Below are 18859 nucleotides of genomic sequence, written 5' to 3' on the forward strand. Positions count from 1 at the left end.
TATATAAATACTCGCACACCATGCTTATTATAAGCCAGGCACTGTTCTGAACACTTTAAGTATATCAACTCCTTTACTTCTCAGCATATCTCTGTGAACTGGGTATTGTTATTATCCCCATTTTACACATGAAGAACCAAGCCTCGGTTAAGTAGTGAGGTCAAGGCCACACAGCTTGTAAGTGGTGGCGCTGGAGGCTGAACCCAAGCTAACTGACGTGAGTCCCTGCACTTAACCCTCCACACCACATTGCCTCTCTACACTAGAAGTCCAGTGCGCTATCCATTGCGCGACAAAGCCCGACCACCACATTGCCTTTCTAACCAAAGACCAGGCAAAAGTAGCACTTCTAGAGAAGCTCGATACGCACTCCCTGTGGAGTTTCAGTGATGTTTTTTAATCTATCACAATAAAGTTGGAGAAATTCCAAAATTGAGGCTTTCATGTGGTTATCACATTGAAGCACAAATGGCCCATTTCCCTTCCCTGCAAAGACTGGTTTAAAAGACTGTCACGTACATACGGAAGTGTTTATAGATAAAATGATAGGCGAGTCTTGGATTTGCTTCAAAATACAGTGAAGAGAAGTGAATAATGGTATAGATTAAATAGGATTGGCCGTGATGATTTTTGGAGTGATAAGTATATGGAGGGTGTTCTCTCTGCTTTGGTGTATGTTTGGAATTTGCTGTAATAAAAAGTTTAAAAACAAAAAAGATCCTCATAGATGAAATATTAGAATAAGAGAGATAGACTCGAGAAAAGAAAAGTTCAAATTTCTGCAGCCTTTCATGGAAATAAGTGTATCACAAACTGACCTTTTAAAGACAGATCTAGAAAGAAAAAAAAAAAAAAAAAGACTTGAGAATGGAATTTCTTCCTTAATTTAAACCCAGTCCCTATATGACTTTAAAGAAGAATGAATGGTAATAATGTACAGAGCCGTTCCCTTCACCTCCTCAGGGGAGGTTTCAGGACCCCAGGAGAATCCATGGATGCTCAAGTCCCTTATATATCAGGGGTGATTCAGTCACGACCCTTCCCTTCACCCCAACTGTGGTTACACTTCCTCGCATTCAACAACCAACTTGAACTCTGGCTGATTGAATCCATGGATACGGAAAGGTGTGGTTTGTCTAGGCGAAGTAACTCAGAAACGCTTGGTGAGTATGGGAATCGTGTTAGCATCACACAGTTCAGGATGGCCCATAAGTAAAGCACACTGTTCCATTCCACAAGTGAGAACAACTGAACTCCAAGCACATCAGCACAGCCAGTAGCGCAGCAACGGACACAGAACCAAGACAACCCTTCTCCCCTGCCTTGTGCATTTCACCTTTGCCCTGATAAACCAGCAGGCTCAATTGGCTTTCACTCCTGTTCCTCAAACGACTTTCACCCTTTTTAGAGTTCTGTATTTACTTAGTTTTTTTTTTTTTTAAGAATCTAACAATTTTTAAACTGTTTAGTACTTTTGTTTAGGATTACTATTGTTTTCTGAATTTTTTTGACAGAGTTGATAGGTTTTGAATGGTCTGTCTGGCCCCTCTGTGGGCCCTGCTTTAAGTGTGTGATTTTGCAGAATGTGGGGCTTTTTAAGCATGAAGAGAAATGCCTGCACTTTGCAACTAATCTGGTGGAAATTGTAAGTGGCTATTTGCAAGCTTTCTGTAGAATATTTATTTTATATGATTAAAATGCAGTCTTTCCATATGCTACCACTTATATACCCATTGTGGCATATTTGGTCATTTTGGTAGTATTTTTCTCTCTGATGTGAAAGTGGAAGTCGCTCAGTTGTACCTGACTCTTTGCAACCCCGTGGACTATACTGTACGGTCCATGGAATTCTCCAGGCCAGAATACTGGAGTGGGTAGCCTTTTCCTTCTCCAGGGGATCGTCCCAATCCAGGGGTCAAACGCAGGTCTCCTGCATCGCAGGTGGGTTCTTTACCAGCTGAGCCACCAGGAAAGCCCAAGAATACTGGAATGGGTAGCTTATCTCTTCTCCAGGGGATCTTCCTGACCCAGGAATCAAACTGGGGTCTCCTGCATTGCAGGTGGATTCTTTAGCAACTGAGCTATCAGGAAAGCCCTTTCTCTCTGATACTCAAATAGAAATTTCACTCGAAATTATTAGTGCTGAATTAGATGAATGCAACTAAATCACTGTAATTGTAATTATATTTCAGTATGCAAAGCAGGTTTTTAATTTCTTAATCTGTAACTCTGTACTATATTAAAATTCTAAGAATATACGTTTATGGTATATTAATTAAATGATAGTGTAAACACCTACACAATAAGGACATTAGAGTTGATGCCATGAAGCTGGCCTGTCTTTTTAACAGGTAGTAAGCTGACGCTTCTTTAATACCAGAGGAGTCTTGTCTTCTAGCACTGTGAAGTATGAAGAAAGTTTAGATCAGTTTTTTTGTTTTCTAAATTCATGGCATTTTATTCTAATACAACTAATACATGCCCTCTATATTTGATTTGATTATGCCTGCAGCTCACATTTCTAAGTCATTGCTCTCTCCTGTAGACATACCTTACACGCCTTCTTTATTCCCGAAACGTGTTCTTTTCCTTCTTTTCTTTCCCCTCCTGATTACTTCATCATCCAGCCTTCCCCAGTTATTCTGTTTACCCTGCCCATACTAAGTACTCCTTTTCCTGAACCACAGTCTGGGTTACTGCCTCATTTTATGCTGTTGCATTTTTAAAAAGATCTTTTCTTCCTAAATGGATTACAGGCTCCATGAGGAAATAGAGTTAGTTTTTCTTTGTCTCCCTATAGCATCTTCTGTAAATTTAGCAAGTAGATGTACAATTTGTTGTTGACTAAAGAGGCCAGACCAAGGTTTATTTCCTGAGAGTGCATGTTTTAGTTTTCTGGCCAGAAGGAAGGAAGGATTAGTCATTCAATCGTGTCTGGCTTTGCGACCCCATGGACTGGGGCTTGCCAGGCTCTTCTGTCCATGGAATTCTCCAGGCAGGAATACTGGAGTGGGTTGTAATTTCCTTTTCAACCAAGAATACTGGAGTGGGTGCAATCTTCCCAACCCAGGGACTGAACTCGGGTCTCCTGCACTTCAGGCAGACTCTACCATCTGAGCCACCAGGGGAGCTCTTCTCTGGCTATAAGTATATAGCAGTTCAAACAGAAGTTGGTGCCAGTCCTATGCAGATAGATACAGCAGTAGTTGGTTAAAGTATATTTTAATTATTTCTATTTTCAGCCCTTAGAGTCTAGAGTATTAACACAGATTAAAATGTTCAGCTCACCTGTAGAAGTATGTTCTTTTGCAACGAGGCGGTAGACATGTGTACAAGAGAAAAAACTGCTCTTGTGTTAGATAAATGTTGGGTCATGCCAATGGGTTTGATCAGGTGCTCAAAAAAAACCTTTTTTTTTTTTTTTTTGAAGAAAAGAAGGAAGTAAAGGTGGGTATTAGTTCAGGTTCTAAAATGACATTCCTAAAAAAGGACAAAGCAATAGTTAAAGCTTCAAGTTTGATAGGAAGTAATATCTTACCCTCATGTGATAAAATATTTTGAAGGATTAAAGAGAATAGACCCTGGTTCTTAACTTGCTACTTGTATGATACTGGGAAATTCACATTTTTTGAGACTGATCTTCCTTACCTATAACATAAAGATAACAAATAATGTATACAGATGCTTAATAAATGGTTCTGGTTGTGCCTTTTTAAGTAGGCAGAGCCTACATAATACATAAAAGGAAGCTAAGCCCCTTTGGAGGAAGATCCTAGACCACATGTTGTATTCTGTGATCAAAATACTCATGAAATATTAACATATGATTCTACATTGCTGCTATGTTCTGTTCACTTTGATAATTTCCATCTGGGAGCATATTCTAAATATGAAATAAAGATTTTTCCAGGGATACTTGCCATCCAATTACAAAAAATGTTTTACCTTATCTTAAGAATGATTAAGTGTAGGGAAATATATTATTCTTTGAAAATTTATCAGCTCCTCCTGCTTCTTTTCCATGAAAAATGAAAATCCTATATATATTATATAATTAGCTCCTGTATAAACAAAACGTTTTTCCTGTTGCTACCTGACACATGGATGAAGAAATTAAAATGGAAACACATGCAAAGAAGACAAATATAATTTTTTCAAATTTCCAACTTAAGGCATTTTTTGCTTATTATAAGGCTTAATGTACCATCAGTGACATTTAGCTACCTACGCCCTTTTTTTAAACACACACACACACCCTTGAAAGAGGACAATAATGGCAGAACTCAGAATAAATATTCCAGTTTTATATTCCTAAGAAAAAATTACTTTTCTTAATGTAGGAAACACTCAAGTCCTAAGAGCAAGCCACCTCAACATTCTTTCTTCTTGTTTTTGTGCTCCTAAATTAAAATGCATGTTTTAATTGCGGCAACTGTAATTTGTTCAGAAATGGTATAATTATGAGGCGTGATGAAGAGAGAATGTGCATCACCCTTTTATTATCTTTCTCCATTTTTGCTTTAACCTTTTGTCTCCACCTTGGCTAGAGTCTAAAGAGATAGACTAGGGTAGTTTTTGCTAGCTAAAGAAATACACCTAACCACTGCTTTTTCAATTTCTGGTAAACAGTACGTGAGAGTTTTCAAGCACCAAAGCTAGTTATATTATGGAATAACCATTGAGAACAGTGAAGTTATGATGGCTGTAAAATTGGGGAATTTTTTCTCTGAGCAACTGGTTTAGGAAATTGTATAAGTTCTGCTAGATTAATAAGTAATTTTCCTCCAACAGTTTATTATAAAAATTTTTAAACATATGGAAAAGTTGAAAGAATTTTGCCTTGAGCACTGGTATACCTATCGCCCCTGTGCATGTGTGCACGCTAAGTCGTTTCATTCATGTCTGACTCTTTGCAACACTGTGGACTGTAGCCCACCAGGCTCCTCTGTCCATGGGGTTCTCCGGGCAAGAATACTGGAGTGGGTTGCCATGCCCTCCTCTAGGGGATCTTCCTGACCCAGGGATCAAACCCGTGTCTCTATGTCTCCTGCATTGGCGGACATGTTCTTTACCGCCAGCGCCACCTAGGAAGACCCCTATCACCCAGACCCTACTGTTAACTTTTACTATGCTTGCTTTATCACGTAGATGACTTTTTAAAAGACTTAACTGTTTGCTTTCAGGAGTCTTTAAACATACCTCAAAGAGAACTAATTAGTACTTACCTAACCTGGAAAAATACCGTAATCATTCCAACCTTAAACAACACAATAGAAAAATGACATCTGAGCCTATTATGAATAATTGAAAATAAGTATGGTTCCTATGCAGGGCGACAGTTGTGAAAGAATAAAATCAGGATATTCCAGCATATCTTATTTTGTTATGGTGATTTGACCTTATTGCTATGCTTGTGGATTTTTTCTTAAAGATCTTTCCTAAGTCCCAACAAGTGATTATTGTTTTCTCCTTCAGAAACGGCCTTCTTTCAAGCAAATCATTTCAATCCTGGAGTCCATGTCACTCGATTCGAAGCTTTCTGACCAGTGTAACTCATTCCTGCACAACAAAGCAGAATGGAGGTAGGGGCCTCCCACCCCAGGTCGCATCAGCTGGCTCCAGGAGGTTGTGGGCGACTGGCTTCGGACAGCACGAGCACCTGGGAACTGGGTGACAGTCCCAATCTCTTAGAAACTGGGGCTTTTTTGGTGTTAAAAAATTTTGGAGATTGAATAAGCTCTCCCTCTCATATGTAAGCAAACAGTGTTCCTCTAAGCGTGTTGCTTTATCATATATCTAAGTATTTAGGAAGAATATTGAAGCAGTATCTTCTGAGACAAAAGGCAGTTAGCAGACATTCCTTCTGTGTGCACTCCCTGTTAGGAAACGTTAGCCTCTGTGCAGTGAGAAATCAAAATACTGTCTGGTTGGAAATAGGCAGAGTACTTTTTCTGTTGATGGGAGGGGTAGGGAGACTGTAAAAACACTTTTAAAATAAAACTTTCAATGTTATAAATCCTATTACATTTTGTCAAATGTAAACAAGCTAAGTAATGAGAGAATTGTATTGTGTGAGGGGAAGAACTAAGCCAGAGATGAGACATTTGAGCCAGGTCACATGATGTACAATATAAATAGCATGTTTGGGCTCTGACATTATTTCTCCCTGACTCAGCAGAGATTTAAGTAACTCACCCCTGCTCTTGATAGCTATGGGTAGTAACATGACGCCTCACGCCACCTGCCGATAGCAAATGAATACTACAGGCACTCAAAAATGACGGAGTTGTTTAGTCCTGTGATTGCACATTTCTTTGGGCTTTCTGTTTGGTGTTTTACAATAACCTTCTTTATTTTTTATTCTTGGAGAATCTCTAGGACCGGTGAGTTAAAATGAATTTTTACTTAGTAATATAAAAGTAATACTGTTTGCTAGAGTCTAGGTATGAGGGACTTTGTTCTGGGCTCAAAAAATTAACAAAACATGTTAGTAATATTTGTTTCCTACAGTACACATCTAATCAGATCACTTCCCTTAAATCAGTATAAGGAGCTCCCATAACTCTAGGACAAAGGCCAAAGCACAAGATTCATGACACCCTCTGTGCTCTTGCTTGATCTTGAGTGTCATTCTACCCCTTAATTTTTGGCTTTGGTCCTTCAACATGTGTCGATTTCTCCCTCATACAGAATCCTTTCAAATGCAGTTTCTTCTGTATGAAATTCATCCCATTTCAGCAGCATACCAGCCCTGATGCCCAGACCCAACTTGGCTCTGATCATATTGTTTCAGATAGTGGCTGAAAACAGCTCTCCTTCAGGTGTGTCCTGACCCCAGAGCCGCTGAGGTTCCGCTTTATGTGCCCTGAGAGCATCTCCTTCACACCCTCTGTTGAAGTTAATAAGCAGGTCTGCAGGCTGTTGTTTAATAATGGCGTGTGTCTTGCTGGCTAACATGTAAGAGGGTCAGATCATCTCTTCTGTTCATCGCTGTAACCGCAGTATCTAGAACCTGTCTTGAACACTGCGGTTGCTCAGCAAATACTTGGAGAAGGAAATACTATAGTAGCAATAATATTAAAAGACGTCGCCATATTACACAAGAGGATAGAAACATGTAAGTTGATTTGTTTGCTTTGATAGATGTGCTTGTTATATTCATTCATTCAGATATTCATTAAACCTTTGCGAAAAGTTCTTTAGGTGTGGGCTCTGGTGATGAACAGAGCAGTAACAGTGCACTTGGAGTTTAATATTAGGTTACTACATACAGATATACAAAAAACTTTTTCATTACTGTTTCGATAAATATTATGACAGGACAGTCCTGGATGTCTGAGACTATAAAACCATGAAATCTAATCTAGTCTGAGGGTTTAATAAAGGGATTCCCTGAGGAACTGCTGTTTGATCTGTTAGCCAAAGGATTAGTAGGATTTTAATACTACTATTAATATCCATGAGCTAGGGAGCCTGTAAAGTATGTCAACACAACCAGAAAATAGGGGAGAAGTTGGTAAGTTTTCTGTATTAAAATGCAAAACCTCCATAAGACCAAAAGCAATACCCACCATCAATAAATTTCCTAGACAAACACCATACTGTTACAGCTTTTTTCCCTAGTTGATATGTCAGTTGTTCTAAAAGTTTCTAGTCTCAGGACTCCATTACCCTCTGAAAAAATCATTGAGGACTCCAAAGGGCTTTTGTTTAAATGAGTTACATTGGTCAGTATTTACCACATTCAAAATCAGAACTGAGGAAAAAGTTCAAATAGGTACTTATTGATTCATTTGCAAAGCGGTAATTAATCCTGCTTCTGCACTCAGCCTGTGGTGCTGTCCCATGTCAGGAAGCAGGTGGAGAAGTCAGCACACCTGTGAGAATGAGAGTAGAAAGGTGAATCATGCCGCACTGTTATTCTGAAAACCAGTCTAACATTTGAAAAGCTCTTATAAGTCTGCAGATTACACTTGGAAAACTACCACTTCTGTCTTTAAAATAACATTTTAATTAAAATCTCACACTAAAAGACCTGAAATGGCATTTCACAAAAAAAGAAGTCAAAGGGTCGATAAACATGTGAAAAGTATTCAATCTCATGTAGCAGCCAAATAAAAAGGAACACAGTTTATTTGCCAGATTGGCAAAAATTCCTATCAGGAAAATACGTGGTGTTGTAAACTTCCTCACACTTTGCTGGAGGAGAAATACCTTTCTGGAGATCAGACACCTCTCCCACTGCAATTTCATCCCTAAGAAAATAAGTGAGAATGTGTGGACATTGGTTTATCACAGCCTTTAGAACGGTGAAACTGGAAGTGAGCTTCAAGGGAAACAAGACTCATTTGGTTTTGTGTGTCTGTGGTTTTTATGACTTAAAAAATTACAATAGCTCCATACATAAAACAGTATTGAGCCTTATATACAGATCTGATAAATGATTTTAAGATCAATGCTACAGTCCAGTATGTTCAGAATGATCTCATTTGTTCGAAAATAAAAAACATATTCACATGTACATATATGTGCACATAGGAAAAAGTAGGAAAGGTTCAATATTATCTTTTTCTCTACAATAACTGTGGATTAGTTGAATAACAATTTTTTTTAATGCTTCAAGCTAAAAAGACGAGAGAAATAAAATTGGTAATACATTAATGTATTTTAATAAAAGGCAAACAGTTGCCCAGAGGGCTTCCTCATTGACTCTCAGGAGCTAGTTAATCCTGAGAGCGGGAGAAAGGATATATATCCTTACCAGAAACTCTAAACTACACTTTAAGAGGCAGCAGAGCTATTTTCATTGAATCTGGCAATTGATTAAAACCATGGGGAATAATAATACTAATGAGTAACAATCATGAACACAGCTATTGTTATTACATTCTTAACCCGATGCTTGTACTTTATTTGGGTTATCTTTTTAAATCCACACGGCAGCCCTAACTTACATCACAGGTGCAAGAACCAAGACATGGACAGGTGGGGCAACCCGCCTGAGATCACACATGTGAGACAGAACCAGTGCTGGAAACCAGGGGCCTGGCCCCAGGGGCCTCCATGGACACCCTGTGTGGCGCTGTCCCCGCCCTTGTGGCCATTGTCGGGCCACCTGCTCATTGGCGTGCAGTGTCCACTTGACTCGACTGATTCCCGTTTAACAACGAGAAGCATCACAGGGCAGGATGGGTTTAGGTGATGACTAAGGGAAAACAACGACCCCACCCAGTGTGCCAAGGGTTGAAAAGAAGAAAATGTTTCTTCAGGTCACCTGGACATTTCAATGGACTTCTCCTCTCCTTCCTCTGACTTTTATTTGTTACCTGAAACCATGAGTCTAGAGTCCAAAGTATGTGTAGGAAGTTACGAGTCTCAGTGAAGTTGGACTCCTGTCCTGCTCTGGTGTTTCTGGCAAATGCTTGTTTGCTAATGGAGCTTCCTCTATGCCTCTACACCAGATGAAACATCTAGTCTTAGAAAATTAAATGATTATCCTGAAAATTCTTTTTGAGTCTAGGTTATTAAAAACCACATCAACTATGCCCTTTCCTTTAAACTAATAAATGATAGGAAAGAAATCTAGTGTCTAGTGAACCTTTCCTGTTCATCACATGTTCATCTTGTTTCTCCTTCTATGATTAGCAATAGTGGCCACCAACATTAAGAACAGAAAGTGTGGTCCTCTTGGTCACGTTTTCAGTTCTTATGGCCCCATGTGATTGTCTTGCAGGCCTGTGGTCACCTGCACTGAATGAGCTCCGTGGTGCTTGGTAGAGAGTTCAGCTCCCTTTCTCTTAGCAAAACACTCTGCTGGCTGCACTCTTCCTCAGTGATCAAAATACTCACTCTAGCACACCTTCATAAAAACAAAATATAGGGACTTCTTGGTAGTCCAAGTGCTAAGACTCCGAGCACCCAATGCAGGGGGCCTGGGTTCCATCTCTGGTGAGGGAACTAGATCCCACATGCCCCACATAAGATCTGGCACAGCCAAATATTTTCTCAAAAAACACAAAGATTTAAAAAAATTAACCTTTGAAATTTGCATTTAGCACAAATCATTTAATATATAACACTAAACGTAATTCAGTTCAATTCAGTCGCTCAGTCGTGTCTGACTCTTTGCGACCCCGTGAATCGCAGCACATATCTATTTATCTTGTAATGTATATAATATAGCTGCTTTTATGAATTGATCTTTTATTTCAAAGTAAGTTTCTATTAAAAGAAGATAATTATAGTTCATTGCCTGTTTCTGACAGAGGGAAAACTGATACTGGTTGAAGTCAACCTTAGTTGGATTCGGTTTAAGAGAAAAACCATAATCTCCATCAACTTAAAACATACAAACTTTATTTTCAGAACAGGGAGATTACATAAATGCACTTGATGCAAAACAATACATCAAGAAAAACAGAGGGGACAGCCAGAGGAGCAGCTGTTTTGTGTTGCCCTCCAGATTGGGGTTAGATCTCTTGTGGCATAAGATCTTGCTGTCAGGATCCTAGGGCTTCTGGGAAAGCCGTGTATGGGAGCTGACCCTGAAGACACAGACTGAGGAGGCCTACTTATTCGGTGTTTTTCTGCAGCAGCTCTCAGCTTACCTAGCTTACTTAACTGTTGATCTATTTTCCAGAAGGGCTCAAAATCAGAGTGGGCTCCCAGAGCTGTAACTTGAGATGAATCCTAGGCTTAACTTACAAGTGAAATCGAATGTGCTGGCCACTTTACCCTCTTCAGAACGGACATCAGTGAGCTCAGCCCTCCTGGCAGGAGAGTTGGGACTGGGCTTGGCAGCAGCCAGGCCCCTGCCATCTCCCAGAGCCCCGTGTGCCCAGCTCTGTGCCGCCTTTTCTCACCTTCTCGTTTACTGAAGATGCTCATTCTTTCTTTCTTTTTTGTTGCTTAAGTTTAACCTAAGATCTTCTACGCTGAGTTTGTTTGTTTTCCCTCAGTCCTCCCTTTGAAAAATAAAAACATTTATGAATGGGCATAATATTATGTCTGAAATACAAAATGAAATTTGGATTTTATGATACAGTCATAATTCTGAAAGATTGTCGATTTGCTGCCGTTCTTTAGGGACTCTAGTGTGACTTACATGGTTTTATAACTTTCAAGTGGCACCACGAAAAGGGACAGAGGGTTGACAACAGATGCTTTTACACTTGCTTTCCTGGCGTCCCTTGCTCTGCAGACAGCCCGGGAAGTAAAATGTGACCCAAGTCCAGCTCCACTTCAGCAGCTGTTCCGAGTTGGATTTGGTCAGTTGATAGCCACACCTTTTTGTTTTCATGTGTTTACTTCTCATCTATTCTGGTTTTCCCTGGACATAAAAAAGCAGACTTGGGCTGCACACATCTATTAACTTTGATCTGGGAGCTTCAGACTTCTGGAGTCAAGACCTCAAACCGAGTCGCACAGTCTGACATATAGGTGTGTCTCGGGGCACCTAGCAGCAGCTTTTGGCTCAGCAGCTCACCTCTGCCCAGTCCCTTTCTCACTCTCCGTCCTCCTCTCCCCCTTCCTCTCTCCCTCCCTGTCTCTCCTTGCTCTCAGCCTCTCATTACTGTTCCTTTTCTCACAAGGCCTGCAGAAACTCATGGGGAGGAACTTCCAACTCTTGGAGCATAAGTTTAGACCTAAGCACGACAATAGCCCTGAAGGAGAAAAAAAACTTACACTGAGCCATCTTACCAGCTTTAATTTCTGTCAAGGACTGGTTTCTGTAACTGGACTTATTGTTCCAGTGAGGCGGGTCAGCCCATAGAGTCTGGGAGGGAACTAACTTGCTTTTAAAATTATTAGAGTCGAAATGAACCTTAGTGTTCATCTGATCCAGGATTCCTCACACTTGCCTGACTGTAAAAACAAACTCATATCAAATAATAGAAATTCCTAAGCCCTACCCAGCCCTACTCAATCATGAGCTCTGAGGAAGGTCTTAGGAATCTATGTTGTGTGGTATGTTTTGCCCAGACAGTTAATTATTAGGATCAGGCAGGTTGCGGAATCCCGATAAAAGGTAACCACCACCCCATACAGCTGAAGAAACTGAGTCAGGGTAACCCGTAGACTGCTGGAGTTACTCAGCCAGTGACTAGGCTAAGGTGAAGTTACTAGTCGGGTGACAGTAATCATCTGACCAGAGTGTCATTTTCCCATGTCTCTCTATGCAAGATTAACACCTGTTTCTTGGGGCTGTACTGAATATAAGACGAGCTGATATATACAGGAGAGCCAGAGGACTATGAGCATTTATTAAATGGCTAAAGCAAGACACTGGTTCCATGGTTCAGGCCCCAGACAGTGGTTCTTCACTGCTTTGAGAAAGTATCCCAAACTTATGTTTGCAAGCTAGTTTATATGTTGATTTTGAAGGATAAGAAAGATGTCCTATTCTTTGCTACTTTGTTGTTTAATCACTAAGTGTTCGACTCTTTGTGACCCCGTGAACTGCAGCGCTCTAGGCTTCCCTGTCCTTCACTATCTCCCAAAGTTTGCTCAAACTCAAGTCCATTTAGTCAGTCATGCCATCCAGCCATCTCTTCCTCTGTCGTCCCCTTCTCCTCTTGCCCTCAGTCTTTCCCAGCATCAGGGTCTTTTCCGGTGAGTCGGCTTTTTGCATCAGCTGGCTCAAGTATTGGAACTCAGCTTCAGCATCAGTCCTTCCCATGAATATTCAGGGTTGATTTCCTTTAGCGTGGACTGGTTGGATCTCCTTGCTGTTTACTGTTTGGCTTCAAAGCACAGGTTTTAGCCTTTTCCTTTGACTAAGCATTGTGATGGACCCCTCAGCACCTAACACCTCTTGAGCAAAGCTGAGATTTACACCAGTCATGTCCTCCTGCAGGTGTGAAATAGAAGCCACTCTTGAGAGACTGAAGAAGCTAGAACGCGACCTCAGCTTTAAAGAGCAGGAGCTCAAAGAACGAGAAAGACGGCTAAAGATGTGGGAGCAAAAGCTGACAGAGCAGTCCAACACCCCGGTGAGTGCTCCCTGCAGTGCTCGCTGACACCCCGCCCCCACTCGCTCAGGAGACTGGCTCAGCTTGGCAGCATGGCGCCACCCCCCTGCCGCAGCCTCACTTGCTGCCTCGAAAGGACCCGCATTTATACTTGAGTAGTGCTTCTTACCTCTTTCAATTAACAAAATTCCAGAAATTTAGAAGAAAAGCTTATCCTGTTTCTGGCTCTTTCCCTGAGAACTGTTACTCTGTCAGTGTGTTTGTATGTTAGAATTACAAAAATAAAATTCAGTGTATTTTTGCACCATCTGCAGTGTATTTTGCACCATCAGGTCCCCAGAGCCTGTGCCTTGAGGCATTAACTCTTTAGAGTGAGTCTACCAGTAATTCATAAACATTACACCAAGGCAGTTAGCTGTCCGAGAGAGTCATTGATGGGTCAGAAAACCAGTTTTCCTTCTAAAAGCTAACTTAATGATCTATAAATGACGAGTATTAATATTCCTTATTCAATGTAGGGTCATGATCAAGGGCAGCGAAAAAGTGGGAAATAGTTCTGTCAGGACAAGCTTCAGGTATTTACTCTGCCAAGAAATATCTTGTTTTTTTTCCAAATCTTGTATTTGGATTAAGATAAAAATTCTTCTTAAGAACTTCATTGTTTATACACTTAACTTGAGCTTATATGTTGACATGATATATTAAAGTCTAGTCAAATTTCACCACTCTTTCCTGTTTTATTTTTTTCACTACTAAAAAATAAAAATTGTGTATTGCAAAAATATGACATTCAAATGAAAACAAACTACAAATTTGTAAAATTAAATATTTAAGACAGAAATATAGAGAGCTCACAGAAATAACTTTTAAAAAAAGCCTAGGACACCAACAGAAGCATGGGGAAAGACTACAGGTCCATAATTCACAAAAGAAGAGGCATAAATAACTAATAAATGCAAGAAAAGTTACTCTAGGAAACAAGGAGAACATTCTTCCCTATTTTAAATAATTTATTATTTAAAGAATTAGGTATAAATTTATCATTGGCTTTTCCAGGGTTTTAAATGGGTAATATATGTCCACCTTAAGATCACAAGAAATAATGATTAAAAGTACACTTGTTATATATTTTAAATTCATGTTTGATACTTACTTTGGCGATTTTACCCCCCCCAAATACTTAAATGTCCTTCAATTTGTGATCTTTAAAAAACTTTCCTATTTTTTAAAGTCTTAATCTCTATTAAGCAGCCAGTGCCCAACTGCAAAGTATTTAACAGTGTCTAAAGAATAAAATAGTTTGCCTCTTTTTCCGATTTCTGTGGAGAAAGAAGCTGATATCCAAAAAAGGAAACTACAGTGAAATTAAATGTTTATTATCAGATTTAACTTTTTAAAAAATGACTTTGGTTATCCAAGGAATCCCAGAGTAAGGGACTGTGTAACAAGTAAACTTACTTGTCATGCATAAGACTGTCTTGTGGCATTAAAACAGTACCACATTTTGTAAATTCGGTAAATTTTATCTTGGCTTTCAAGAAAGAAATTAAGGAAAGCTTCCTGTTACGGTTGAACTAGCAGACTCAGAAAGCATTGCACTAAGGATCTGCAAGGGAACATTACTTCTCCCAGAACTGATGAGAAGCAAAAATATGGCCACCTTCTGAAGAGTTGTGGGGGCTTTTAAGTAGGTTGAAATCTTAAGCTATAAAGCGCTGCATGGCTTGACTCTTTCTAAATGTAGCGTTGTAAGGAAAAAAAAACTTTAAAGGACCCCTTAAAGTATGCTTTAGAACCTCTCTTTGGTTTACGGGCATTAGTTTTGCTAAGAAATTATGGGCTGCCTTGCACACATTATTGCTATTAGTAACGCAGCTGTGTAATAAATCATGAAAACCTGAGTGCACAGTAGGTTGTATGCTTGTGTTTTAACTGCAGAAAACTTTCTGTAAAGGAGCTGCTCTTAGGGCTACCATCTAACAATGGACAGCATGCAGCACAATCTCAATGAGATTTTCTTCCTTTTTTTTTTTTTTTTTAACCTATAAGGCTAAGTTTTCTTTCTGTACAGTACTTGCTTTTAACATCTCTTTTGCTTAGAGCTAGTATTTCTGAAGGAAAGGTTTGTGTTCAGGTATTTTATAAGTAGGTTTTTTCTTTTATCCTCACATCAGTTTCTAGTTGACTTTAGATGAGGTTTCTGAGAAATGGATAAAATAAACCTTTTTAAAAGGAAGTGGCTGGAGACTCAGTAGCTAAGACTGTGTAGCCTCATTTTATAACTTGATATTTAAGTAATATCATAAAAAATGTATTATTGTATTTATTTCAAGGAAGAACAGTCTTTTCTTCCCTGAAATTAAAACATTAGTTAAAGATATTTGGGAAGATGGATTCTCCATACACGAATATGAACAATGTTTATTTTTTAACAATTCTTGTAGCTTGATATAGAAATTGTACTTCTTTTAAAAATAAAATTTATTCGAGAGGCATTTTTTGAGATCTTAACATAATGTGAGAAAGGACCTATGAAATAATAAAGTAGATAAGCAACAAAGAGATCCTGAAAGTGTGTAACAATTGAAAAAAAATTTTGAGAGGCTGGGAAATTTGACTGCAAGAAAAGGAATAGCCTGTTTCTGGTCTTAAAGAATTTAAAACAATTTCTTCTATGTAGCTGCTGATTTTTAGCTGAATTATGTGAAGTTCTTATTGAACTAATAACTATTGAGGTCTTTTCCTAATGAAGTTAAGATAATTTTTTAATAGAATTCAATTCCAACTTTAATTTAAAAATTTGGAAATTGGCCCTAAAAAGTACCTTTACTTCCAGAATGTTAAGATCATCCCAGAGTTATATTATTTGTACTTTATCATAAATTTACCCTTATTTACACAGCATCAAAAATATGTCTTAATTTGCTTCTTCCTCAAAAGAAGAGGCAGTCACTCATTCCAAGCCTAACAGTTCTACCCCTGAAATGTGTATGAATGACATTTATGGAAATATGTTGGCTGTTTAAAATAATTATGTATGATTGAAAATGTCTGTATCCATTATGAGAAGAATTCCTAGAAGATAATTCTGCTAAAAGAAGGAAACTTGTAGAGATAGAGACCAAGGTGACAATCTAAATTAATACTCATTTCCTGTCCTCCCAATTTTCAGATATTTACATACCTGTTTATACTTAGATGTCAGAGATGATCTAAAATTTGTGTATAAGTGAATTATTCCATAAATTGGATAACTAGTATTATATATCTGCCTGTATTAAATAATAGAGACAAGTGAATTCTAGACTGCTTTTTAGTACATAGTCAGACACTTAATCTAGCTAAAAAGATCGCTAATGACCCAAATCTCCCTAGAACTGTATTGACTACCAAACTGTTTTTATGCTTCCTCTAAGCTTTTCTTCTTTGGTACAGGGTTTCTTGTTTGTTTTGTTTTTTATTATTCAAGATTAATCTCTACTTATTTCTTCATTAATATAATAGTTAACTTTTTCCATATGAATTTGGGAAAAATTAAGAGAAATTCTAAAAACCACTTCGTTTTTGCAAAATGAGGGTTTAAAACTTACAAGTTCCTTCCAATTTGAAAATTTGGCTTGCTGTAGTGCTTTGCAAACTTTGATGTGATCGACTCTGTCATTTGTAAATCATGATAAACATGCTGGAGCCAAACCTGCCATTAATAAATTCTCAAATAATCCCCTACATTCATTTCACTAATCATTTACTCTCCGTGCAGCACCCATTAATTTTGTGGTATCTGTTCCCTTGATATAAATTGGTCCTAATTTCTCTTTTTACTTCTGTCCTTTCTCCCCTCATGATAGCTTCTCTTGCCTCTTGCTGCAAGAATGTCTGAGGAGTCTTACTTTGAATCTAAGACAGAGGAGTCAAACAGTGCAGAGATGTCATGTCAGATCACAGCAGCAAGTAACGGGGAGGGCCATGGCATGAACCAAAGTCTGCAGGCCATGATGCTGATGGGCTTTGGGGATATCTTCTCAATGAACAAAGCAGGATCTGTGCTGCATTCTGGGATGCAGATAAACATGCAAGCCAAGCAGAATTCTTCCAAAACCACATCTAAGAGAAGGGGGAAGAAGGTCAACATGGCCCTGGGGTTCAGTGATTTTGACTTGTCAGAAGGTGACGATGATGATGATGATGACGGTGATGAGGAGGATAATGACATGGATAATAATAGTGAATGAAAGCAGAAAGCAAAGTAATAAAATGGAAAATGTCCGGGAAAACAAAAGAAACTTGGTATCTCAGTCTGTACAAAAACCAGTAAGGAGGTAGAAAACCAAGCACTGCGTTTTTAGGCCAATCACATTTAGATAACTGTCATTTCTTTACAATTTTACTTTTGACTTGTCTCTGCTTACAGGAAAAGGGAATGGGGAATTAAGCCCAAAAGGCCTGTTCAATGAATCAGCATATGTGGTGCCTGATTATAGAAACTTGTGATTTTATATGCAATATAGCATTTTTTTAACTAATGACATTCTGGCTTTTTTTTAATGAATACTTTATAATTTCATTTGATTTATTCAATTGCTTCAAAAAACTTACATTTTGGACAATCACTCTTAACTCCTAATTCTCCTCTGACACTTGATTTTCTTGTAGCATAATACATTTTTTTCCCTTATGGAAATACACAATACTGTCAGAAATAATTGATAGTGACTGCAAAATCCAACAGTAAAAAAAATTGAGATGAAACAAATACTTCTACAGAAATACCTAAGTGCTAAGAATACTGAGAGTGAGACCCAAGAGATGTTCTCAATTGTATGTTTGCAGGAGAAATACTCTAATTTGAAACCAACATCAGATGTGATACTTTTATACTGGTACTTGCCCTAGAAGCTTCTTAACAGCACACTGTCATCTAAGGCTTAGCTTACACTTGATACAAGGTATATACTTTATACAAAGAGAAAGAGAGGATAAGGGAACTTCCAGACAGTGTGAGTGTTAATATGGTGCCATAGAGGTGTATACATGTGTCTGCTTTCCAGAGGAGTATGAGAATCCTGGATTCTAAATGCATGTAGAGATATTTTAAAGAGGGAACCAAATATTATAAAAAGCTGTCCTTACTTAGGCAAAAGTGCAGAATGAAGGATCCTTTTATAGCAGATATAACCTTCCAGATTTGTCCTTTAAAACAAAACAAAACAAAACAAAGCCCTGACTCAACTATGCTGGTGTTAAAGAGAAGTAAATGTTGATGCTGCTCTGAAAACCTAGCTAGCCAGAGAGATGTTTTCAAAATGTTATCACAGATTTGTCAAAGCTTATTTAAACTATGAAACAGTTAAAAAAAAAAAACTAAAAAATTTGTAGTTACATATATATATATATATATATATGTATACAGAAAGGCAAAAGAACAAAGACTTTTCTTCAGTCTAAATTTGAAAGTAGTGCCATTCATTTGACTATCAAACCAAGGAACTTTGCATGGTTCCTTTTATAGGAGATTTAAGAAAGGATATTATCATGATATAATCTAACACTATTTCTAAGTATATTTGATCATAAAAAGCCTCCTGGAATTTGAAGCATGACATGTTTCTAATCCCCATTAAGGGTAGGAAAATGTCATAAAATGATCAATATACTATGCTTGCTTTCTTTGGAGAAGAATTACTAATATAATGTTCTGGGTATGAAATGGAGACCACTCAGTACAGAACAGTGATAAAGAGAAGGATCTGGAATCAGCTTGTGATTCAAAAATTGCTGTGCAATCTTGGGCAAATTATTTAACTTGTGTGTCCATTTGCTCATCTTTAACATGAGAATGATATTAGTACCTACTTCAAAGGATTGTTGCGAGGGTTAAATGAAATGAT

General features: G+C 38.3%; 1 protein-coding gene across 3 annotated transcripts in view; it reads left to right on the forward strand.

The window, feature by feature from the left end:
* Positions 1–18859, forward strand: part of LOC102183919 (mitogen-activated protein kinase kinase kinase MLT) — a 169857-nt gene that overhangs the window by 107112 nt on the left and 43886 nt on the right. For all 3 annotated transcript variants that reach the window (XM_018064757.1, XM_018064740.1, XM_005675949.3), the window contains exons 10-11: positions 5476–5582; positions 12857–12992. In XM_018064757.1, coding sequence (XP_017920246.1) covers positions 5476–5582; positions 12857–12992 — 243 coding nt within the window. The remainder of the gene's footprint in view (positions 1–5475; positions 5583–12856; positions 12993–18859) is intronic.

Source organism: Capra hircus, chromosome 2 (assembly GCF_001704415.2).
Source record: "Capra hircus breed San Clemente chromosome 2, ASM170441v1, whole genome shotgun sequence".
In the NCBI taxonomy this organism is placed as follows: domain Eukaryota; kingdom Metazoa; phylum Chordata; class Mammalia; order Artiodactyla; family Bovidae; genus Capra; species Capra hircus.